Genomic DNA, 10,878 nt, shown 5'->3' with positions numbered 1-10,878 from the left:
GGACTTTGTTTTATATTATAATAAATATTAAATAATAATAATTATGATTCTAATGTATTCATTTTTTTTTAAATTTTCATATACATATGAAATACTGGGCCCTACTGAGAAAACTCGTGTGGGGGCCCAAATTCATTAGTTTATATTTTTTGATAAAATAATAAGATAGTAAGATACCACTTTGTAAAACACATTAAAATAATAAAAAGTTCCAAATAGTTCAGCCACTGGCCCTGGGGTCCATTGTTATGATTTAACGGGGGCCCGGGGGTTCTTTGCACCCCTAGCACCCCCAATTGTTGCGTCTCTGATAATTTGGTTTTGTACAATGGCACCTACAGTCGGTATCTACGACAGTCTCATGTATATGGTACAACCGAAAATACCTATAGTGTATACGCTAGGTAATTAACAAGCGTAATGTAGGTAATATATAAACAAACTAAAATAAAAAATAGCAAGTTATTAGGCAGGTGGTTTAAACCATAGAATCATATTTTTATATTAAAAAATGTAAAATTCATTACATATAGGTCAGCGTTTCTCGACCTGTGTTCGATATGTCCCTAGTCCCTACATAATATTAATAACAATACAAGTTGAATGAACGCCACTGAGCAAGATTGACGAGAAATCTAAATGACAAACCATATTCTGAAACAGGACATACTAGAGACAAATATATATATTATACAAATATAAATATAATAATTATTAAGCGATTTGGAGAAATGCAAAACCGTGGAGATCAATATTACACATATCATTCTTTCCATGTTATCGCATTGTTTTTGGTGTTTTCGACGTATAGGTACCCTGTTGATAACACTTTATGTTCTTTGGTCAAAAAGCTTGATAATTTAATACAAAGTTGCTCGTGAGATTTTACACTGGTTAAAAAAACCGTAAGTATACCTGAACTAGAATTTCCACAAGCCGCATTAATTAATTTTACACAAGAGTTTTGACATATTTATTAATAATATTATCAAATAAAAACCAAATATTATATAACATAACACACAATTTTATTTAAGTAAATTTACAGATACAATATACATTTTACATAATATACAATTTACATTGTACATACATTTGGTGCCCAAATACTGTCGTAACAAAACCATATCATAAGCCCTATTCGTCTGCGCGGTCGATCGCACCACAGCTAAACATACACCTGACGAACCGCTTCGTCCGGTTCCAAAGTGAACGCGCGGACGTCTAGGCGTGACCGTTGTCCGTTCCCGCGTCACTGCTGGTTACCGTACCCATTACTCTGGCTTCTACCGGTGGCAGCCGCGACGAGACGGATAACGGCGTTTTGATCCAACAGTCATCTTCTGGAGTGGCAGGTGGCATCAATGCCAAGACAGACGATTCGGCACGTGACGGTGAATCCGTCGAAACGGGCAACTCCGCGGACGTACCGAACGACTGTCCAGTTTTGGGAGCATCGCCCGAGGAATTTTCACGTACGGCCACATTAGGCAAAGACGCAGATCTCTTGTTCACCGGGAAGCTAAGGACATCGCTGCTCTCCGACGGTTTCAGCACATTCGACAGGTGATCGTCGACAGCCGGTACCATCAAGTCGTGCATGGATTTCCAATCGACCTCTGTAGGCGCTTCGGCCGAGGAATTTACACGCACAGCCATATTCGGTAACGATACAAATCTATTGTGCAGCGGCGATGTACGGAAATCACAACTCTCGAGCGATTTCGGTCGATTCGACATAAGCTCGTCAAAAACCATTTGCATCGTTTCAGCCTTGGATGACAGCTTGATATCTGACGACTTCTTGTCTTGAGCGGCAATATTTGACATACCGATATTTGATGTAGGTACGTGGAATAAATATACTATAAGAAAATTCGATTTTAACTTTTATACCGTAGGTATTAGCAATTATTCGTGATTTTCGTAACAAATGAATTATAATGAAACTACAATACGTCATAAAACATAGTGTTATGAGTTACGGTTGTATAATATATATAATAATCAAACTTAATATTTCAATTATTACATGTATTATTTGCTGTGACGCAACTACTTTTTTTTCAATTATATCGTATAATATACCCGCCGCATTAACAAAACGGTTTTATTTCCGGGATGAAAATATATACTTGGGTAAATAATAATCCACTTCGTAAATTATTTCAAAATAACCATATTTGTTCCAATATTATATTATAGGTACTTACGTTATAAAATAAAAACATAATATTCGTCAAACGCAAACGATATTTTTTTTAAAAAAAAAAACGTAAATTAATGTTTTGTGGGTCTTGGGAGTATTAATTATTACCCCGCACCCGCGGAAGCCACCCTCTGTCTATACCCTATTCAGTTATATCATTGCGACTTTAGGAAGGCGTATGTTATATTATTACTACACCAAATGTACCTACACAGACACACTGTTCAAAGATTGTATATCAACACTTTGAGTGCCGTGTGTATCAATTTTAATACACAACTAATATGTTTATTTTTGCCGTGTGTATTGATAACGGTACACACATTTAATGCTCATGATACACACAAAATAATGTCCCGGTCAGAATGGTCAGTTTTGTCATTTTTGGTCCGTCACTCGCAAAGTGTTAATCAAACCGTTTATATACGGCAACGGTGTACTACAGGTCGTTGAATTGCTCTCGCGAGCTTGCGACAATACCACCACACCAGGTAACCGGCTGTCTTTATGCAGACACCAGTGCCGCAATTAGCGGGGGTGCTGGGGATGCACCGTACCCCCAAAAGGCCCCGGATATAATATTTAGGAAGCTCTTTTCAGACATAAAGGATTTTAGATTTTTAACTAATATGAACTTTTATTCCAATTTACAACACATGATGAAAATTGAAATTGTTTGATACCTGCAACGTGTTTCGTCCAACATCTAATATTATGTTATTATTGTATTGATTATACTTAAGAAGATAATATTTTATACTATACATTTTTTAATATAACTTGGCCCACAAATAAAAATTTGTTGATATTCATAGAAAAAAAAATTTAAAAATTTAAATTGTCCGTAAATAGCTTAAAACGAGTCAAAATATTTTTAAAATATTATCATGTATTGGAATTGATAAAATAAACATTCAGTGAAATTTTCATCTATCTACAGTTCGTTTTTGAATTCCAAAATATCTTAGATTTAAAAAGAAAATTTTTATGAATTTCTCACTCAAATTAATTTTAACATTTTTGTGAATATGACGTATTTTGTCAATATTTAAACTTTAAATGCTTATAAAAAAAAACATTGTGACTATATAGATTTTTAATATTTTTCATCTTTCTTTGAAACAATATATTGGGAGTCGTCTATTAAATTGTAAAGCCCAAAGTACCAACTGGATTCACTCTCCTATCAGGAAAGATACCGTTGAAGAAAATCTAAGCAATTCAATGATATCTTATCATTGTATACGAAAAACAATTCTGAGCGGGGACGGTTTGTCAGTCTGGATATTTTATTATAGCCTGTAAGTACTAAGTTGTATTATAAATTAAAACAAAATAACTAAAATCGTTATTTTTATTTTTATTCGTTTTTAAACAAATCCCATTTTTAGCGGTTTTTTGTAATTTGTCGGTGATTTTTCCCGTGGTATTAAATAACTATTGAGAAAATCGACAAATGACCTCTTTAAAGTACCACTTTGATTATAAAAGATAAGATACTACATGTTGAAATCAAAACACTCCTTCTGGTAGAAATTTTGTATACAAAATAAAAAAAATAAATAAATAAACACGATTGTAAAACCACTAGATCCCTCACTCCGCTCAGAATCTAAAATATCAACTGAGATGAAATTACATATGATGGGTGCTCCTCTGACGATTTTTCGAACTAGCGTAAGACACTACCAATGAAAAAATTCGATGGGTGGTCCCCCAGGTCACTGCCTTGTAAAATTATAAATATCAGAAAAAAAAGGTATTTGTACAAAGAACTTAGAGATTATAAGTTTGAAGATGTATAGAAAATGTTATCAGAAAAAAAAGGTATATTTACGAAGAACATTTCATTTTTATATTTAAAGATAAAAACTAATATATTTTATTGATGTTAAATTATGTTAAAATATAAATATGAAAGAAGGAAATTAATTATTATACATAATAACATTAGGCTTAACAATATTTTCGATTGATAAACATTTTTGTTTTTGTAAATATCGCTTAGCATAAAACTATAAAGTGTTGTACTCCACTAAGACTTATATTATACCCACCAACACACAATATCTTAAAGGAGAGTTGTTATCACTACAATTTATTTTACTATAATAATATATTGTATCGTTGAATGTAATTATTTGTTTGCTAAATAAATAATATATTATTATTATATGCGTAATTATTATGGTATTATTGGTGTATTGGTTTTATTAGTATACACATTGTTGATCGCCGCACAAAAGGACATAATGATATGAAGAAAAATAATATCGGCAAACCTAGGATCCATTTCTTAGATTTATAAATTAAGATATTTAAACATGAAAAATAATAAATACCACACGAAGTTATTAATAACTATCCAAGTTTTCTAACTGCAGATAATCGATAGGTTCGAAAAAACCAGCAATGATAACAAAGAATATATTGACACCTTTTAAAAGTACCAAGTAAATGCTATTAGAAATCGGCCAAAAACTCGAAGTCCGAACTACTATAAAACGTGTACGCCCGTACTCGAAAAAACACACGTCGTTGTAAAACAATTGATACATTCATCGTTCCACCCAATGAATGTAAAAGACTTCACCTAAAAGTATAAGACGAGCACCAATGCAATTCGAAAGACGAATCCTCGTTAAAATAATATTATACTATAGGTACCTACCCGTAGGCTTAAGTACGTATCGATAATAATGATGTTTGGGAAAATAAGCCGTTAAATAAACGACGCGGTCGTACTCACGCTGGCTAGCAATAAACGACGTCGTAACCGTCGTCTGGGCAATGTTTGTATTTTTCGGTGACTGCTTAGACCAAAATTGTTTTTTATAACTCACTTACAATTTTGTCTCCAACAGTATTAGATACTTGTTTCATACTATACCGGAAAAAAAACACTGTTAATAAAATAACATGGCCACGATGGAGATCGATATAGACGCAATCCTGAGGGAGATGATTCACAGCCTTATTGACGAATTTTTCGTCGACAAAAATCAAGAGCATATCGATGAAGAGCAAGTTCCAGAGGACATAAACAGCATGAAAGATCCAGCTTTAGATGACGTCGTGAGCACCCTTTTGGGTGAGATAGTCGAAGCTGTCTGCGTCAAAGTCGACGAAGGGCAACATTTGGATTACGACAAAAATCAAGGAGATATTGAAAACGAGAACCATCGAGAGCCTATGGACGAAAAGGAAGTTCCAGAGCATATCTATGACAAAGAAGACCCAGATGAAGCCGTGAACACCCTTTTGGGTGAGATTGTTGAAGCTGTCTGCGACGAAGACTCATCGGGGGCTATGGCCAGCGGAGACGCGGAGACAGTTACAGTTCCGGAACAGATGATAGAGACACCGGCCGAGGGCAAAGAGAGGGACAGAGATGGACTGGCCAGGATACCTGAATCGGAAGCACCGAAACCAGCGGACCCCACACCTCCACGTGGACGCGCAAGGCGAATAGTGGCCACCACGTGGAAGGGTGTGAGGCGGGTCACGCGCCTGATGCTGTGTGGATGCTTCCGAGGAGAGTGAAGCCGCAGTCCACCCCTCCCTCCTCCTCGGACCGAAGAACACCAGACAAGACGGCGGCGACATGGGGGATTGATACGTGACAGAGCACTTTACGGTGTACGGCGGTAAGTCACCCTGTACGTTTTCCGGCCACCCGCGGAAAGACGAGGTCGTGGTCGATGGCGTCGCGAGCTCGCGGTTTCTGACACGCGAGACCATCTGTGGCGGCTCGGCGATGGCCCAGCAGCGTAGGTCGTGAGAGGAGTGACGGACGGACGACGACGACGACGACATACGACGGCTAGCTAGACCAGCGTGGGCAACGATACCGCCCCGACGGTACTTCGACGACAGCTGCAGTTTGCACGTAGGCGACTCGTGACGGCGGCGGCGGAGATCTCGGAGCACGATGGGTGAGCGATATAGCTAAGGTAAGCTATGGGAACACGGACGTCGCTGCATCGCCTGACCCGCAGAAACTGATCATGTTTCAGGGTCCGGCGGTGCGCAACTCCACGGCGGAGGGGCCATCGGTGCGGCAGACACTGTGCCGACGGGACCCCAGGACGAAAATCACGGAATGGATCAGGACCATGGTGCGTTGTGGCGTGGTCCGACGATTCTCTCCCCTTTTCGTCCAGTGGTGGTCCCGCCGGCCGAGTCGGAAAGCCAGGACGAAAATCACGGAGTGGATCAGGACCATGGTGCGTTGTGGCGTGGTCCGACGATTCTCTCCCCTTTTCGTCCAGTGGTAATTCCGCCGGCCTGGCCGCGCCACCGGTCGCCGCTGATTCCACAGCCCCAAATAGCTGTCTTCGATCGCTCAGTGCTTTGGTGTCTCCGTCGTCGCCGTCACAACAGTCGTCTTCAGCATCTGCGCATCGTCGACGCGCATGACATCGCGCACTAGCCGCTCGCCGTCAATCGTCGTCCAATGTCGCTCCCGCGGCCTTCGCAGTCGGGTCCAACCAGCCGTCACGATGGTCGTCACCCGCGAGCAAACGCGCCAGCGATCACACTCGTCTGCCTTAGGGACCGGCCGCGAAAACGTATGGAGGTGACCAGTGGCCTTTGCATCTGCACGCACATCGCCATCACGTATCAATTCCCCCGCTTTTGTGTCTTGTCTGGTGTTTTTTTTTTTTTATTATATTAATATTTTTTTCATGTTCAAAATTATTAAATTTTCTGACCATTTTGCGTCAAACCTTATCTTTCGGCTCAACAAACATACATTTTTTTTGTTATATATTACCATTAATTCAGACCATTTGGCGTCAAACTACTTATCCTTTGCTCACCAGCAATAAGTTTTTTTTATGTATGTCATCATTAATTCAGACAATTTTGTGTAAAACTTCTTTCGGCTCAAAAAAAATAAAAATTATGTGGTTAAAATATTGTTTCTTTTTTTCGTATTAATAGTGTATTTGAATTTTTATTTATTTCAACAGAATAATAGGTAGAATAATATTAATATAAAATCGATATATTACACTAACTTTGAAATTCTACAACTATTAGCTAACTTTTGCTCCTTATAAATAAATAGGTACACTTATTAAGCTTATACATGTACGTTGCATTGAAATTTTGTAAAATGATACAATTATTTATTGCTATCTAAGATAACTCAAACACACACATGTATATTAGTTATTACTTATGAGTTATGACAATAAGTATTGTAAACAATTTTGTAATTTAAAAATATTATTCGTGGGTACATTTAACGTATTTTATTATATTTTAATATTTTATACACACGATAACGTTTTCAAATGCAATGTTTTCGGCAAAAATTAATTCAACTTACTGTACTTCTACCTAATACTTTTTGAGATACTTACACTAGCTGACTACTGATACGTTGAGAGTTTGAGACGCTGGTCACTGACTTACATAATTACTATTCGGCATTCGCCCTATACATGGGTAGGTATGAAAAGATTTTGATAATTTAAATACACTGTTGACATTTAGTAAGTACTCGAAACTATAATGATTCATTTATACAATTTGCTTTACTTCAGAAGTAAAATTCAAATTCTGTTTTACATTATAACGTTACATCACTTACTTGCTATATTATAAAAACCATCAATGTCAAATATTATAGGTATAATAAAATTTTTGCAGGTCCGACGACGCCGCGAGTACTGCGAGGTCAATACAGTCTTGTAAAAAATACTTTTGAAAAAGTATTCGAATAAACAAGTATTAACATTACTTTTAAAATACTATTATAAAAATGTATTTTACGAATACTCACCAAGTATTTGAATACAAATTCAAGTATTTTTTTAATTTTATGCTGCATAATATTTATGTATATTGTACATTTGTTTAGGCACCTACCTCTATTATAATATGTTACTACTTACCATAGATTTTAACAATAACTATAACATGTCCGACTATTTTAAGATAAACCAATGTTCAAGATTTTAAAATGTAATACAAAATTCCTTATAAGGTTATCTACCTTTATAAAAAAAAAATGTCCATAAAAAAGTCAAATTTAATTTTTATGAGCGTTTTAAGTTCAAATTTGTACAACATTGGATATTCACTCGATTTCTCATCTAGTGATTTTCTTATTTTGTTTTAATTCAAAAACAAATAACCGTAGACACTTGAGATTTATATATGTTTATTTTATCAATTCATATACTTGATAAAAATGTCAAAATATTTTGACTTGTTTTGATCTGTTGACGGACAATTTTAGATTTCAATTTTTTTAGTTTTTTTTTCTATAATTATCAATAAAATTTTATTTGTTAGCCCAAAAGGCAACAAAATTTAATACAATAAGGCTTCTGATATATTGTTACAATCGAATAGTTGAAAAATATTCAAAATACATATACACAATTTTTTTTTATAAGCATTTAAAGTTCAAATTTATCTTATTTTAAATTTTATAATTACTTTGTAGTTAAAATGTATAAAATGTTCAACTTTTATATCCAAGGATTGAAAATTTAAAACAATGTTCCACGTAAATAGGTTATATAATATAAATTACTTTATCCACAATAATCTCATCAAATATACGTAGTAATATCATAAGCTGTGGACCGTCTTCGTTTAGAATAGTTTTTCTTATACAGTGATATTATATCATTGAATTCAAATTTAACACCATCCATAACAGTGACCTATTTGAATGTACTTTAAGGATTCATTTATTTGTATCTATCTTTAGCAACTTTTTTTGTCACGGGAATAACCGACTAATTTAAATATTTAATTCCTAAATTATGTATGCCATTCATAAAAATAATAAATGTACCTATAGTAAGTGGATTTATTTTGTTATTAGTATTTACTATTTTTTAATCATATATTTAAGATATAATGTAATGATGATATATTATTTTAATATTATCTCAAATATTGTATATAATAGTCAAGTGCAGTTAGACATGTTTTTATTACATGAGTTGGGTAGGACACTTTTTTTGGATACATGAGGTTCCCTCACAACCAAAATAACTTAAAATTTTTTATTGGGGGGGGGGGGGGTGATCTAATAGTATATTTGGTGGCTAAGTCCACCCCCTATTTCCACCAATGCTACAGTAAAAACTAAAAGGGCCTCTTAAATATTTTTGATCCGGGGCCTCAAAATTGTAATTGCGGCACTGTTTGTGTTGATGACAATAGACCTTCACTCGTATCGTAGAGTAATATTCGTGACAAATTGTAGTATTTGTCATGGTAATATTACTCTATGCACGATGTAGAGAAGAGGTGATAACACTCGGCTTGGCCAGGAGAAAAAAAGTGGCTTAGTTTTCGACGTCAAATTTGTAGTTTAAATAATATTCACCGGGAGCACCACAAGCTTCGAAGGCCGGGTGTTTGAATAATTGCATTAGATACTATATATTTTAGACACATGTGTATTGTGTTTTATTGCAATGAATCAAAAATATTAAATACTATAAATATTGTATTTATAATGAAAAATACCTGTGTGTACCAACGTTTATTTATTGGTATTTCAATAAGATAATTTTAACGTATGGTATTCATATTGCAAATCATTTATTGCCTTATGATATACTTTATTCAACTGCCTAGAAGCTTACAATTGAAAATTATAGCAAAATTGCAGATAACAGAATACAGACCATTACAAATTTAATAATTTCTGTATATTATAAGCAACTCAAATCTATTTATATATACTTACTTCATATATTTACTTTTGATTCAATATTTACCTGATATTGGTATATGGTACCTTCTCTTAAAAATATTTAAATATATATAAAACACTATTACATTAATAATAATAGGTAATGTGCCTAAGTATAATACATAAAATAGTATACATATAAGTAAGTAGTTATCACATAATATTAAAGAAGTAGTTACAACTTGGACTGTTTTGACAATTTTTTTTGTTTTATCAGGGTTTAAAGTGGGAAAAATTCCAGAGGGGACTAATGTTTCCATATAGTTTTAACTTTTAAGTGTTAAATTTATAATTTTATGTATAATGCCTAATGTATAAAATCCTAATTTGTTAAATGGGACGCATTTTAACCGTCATCAGAGGTAGGGTTGACTGATTCCTCCTGCATCCCCCCCCCACCCCACTTTAACCCCTGAGTGTTCTGTGTTGTGACTTATAGATAATATCCCGATTTGGGTAATATTTTTTTACAAATTATGTCAATATAAATTAGTCATCTAGATTTACTAAAATAAACAAATGTGTTATTTAATTAAAATTATAATTATATCCCAATCAGATTATAAAAACATAAAACTTAAAATTAAATATGTTATAGCCTATAAGAATATTGTAATAAAGATAAATTAATATATAATACATTTTTACAAAAGGTTAAAATTCGATTTACTTAATATGTACCTAATAGTTATTTATTAATTATAGTTTATCTTACATCAAGATAAAAGTTATAAAAATATTGTTTATTACCTAATAATTATCATATTAAATTATAATATTTAGACTCTATGGCTCAAATTACCGAGCTACCATAAGAGTCAATACAAATCGTTGAAGAGTGTACATCAAGGAACATATTATAAACAAATCTATATAATATATATATATAGAATATATAGTATTTATCGGTCCATGATGTTATCATAGAACACAACTG

The 10,878-nt window shown here is 34.2% G+C and overlaps 1 protein-coding gene across 1 annotated transcript; it reads right to left on the bottom strand.

The window, feature by feature from the left end:
- Nucleotides 1-1,224: 1,224 nt before the first annotated feature.
- LOC132947586 (uncharacterized) lies at nt 1,225-1,830 on the bottom strand. Its single transcript, XM_061017880.1, has 3 exons — nt 1,787-1,830; nt 1,660-1,678; nt 1,225-1,593 (listed from the first exon to the last, which is right to left on the bottom strand). Exons 1-3 carry the CDS (start codon nt 1,828-1,830, stop codon nt 1,225-1,227), a joined length of 432 nt encoding a protein of 143 aa, XP_060873863.1.
- Between the last annotated feature and the right edge of the window lie 9,048 nt (nt 1,831-10,878).

Source organism: Metopolophium dirhodum, chromosome 6 (assembly GCF_019925205.1).
Source record: "Metopolophium dirhodum isolate CAU chromosome 6, ASM1992520v1, whole genome shotgun sequence".
NCBI lineage: Eukaryota > Metazoa > Arthropoda > Insecta > Hemiptera > Aphididae > Metopolophium > Metopolophium dirhodum.
Note: the sequence above shows the minus strand (reverse complement) of the source record. Positions and strands in the feature narration are given on the sequence as shown.

What these genes read in the sequence shown, in the direction of transcription:
- LOC132947586 (XM_061017880.1), bottom strand. Translation starts at nt 1,830, where the DNA reads ATGTCAAATATTGCCGCTCAAGACAAGAAGTCGTCAGATATCAA.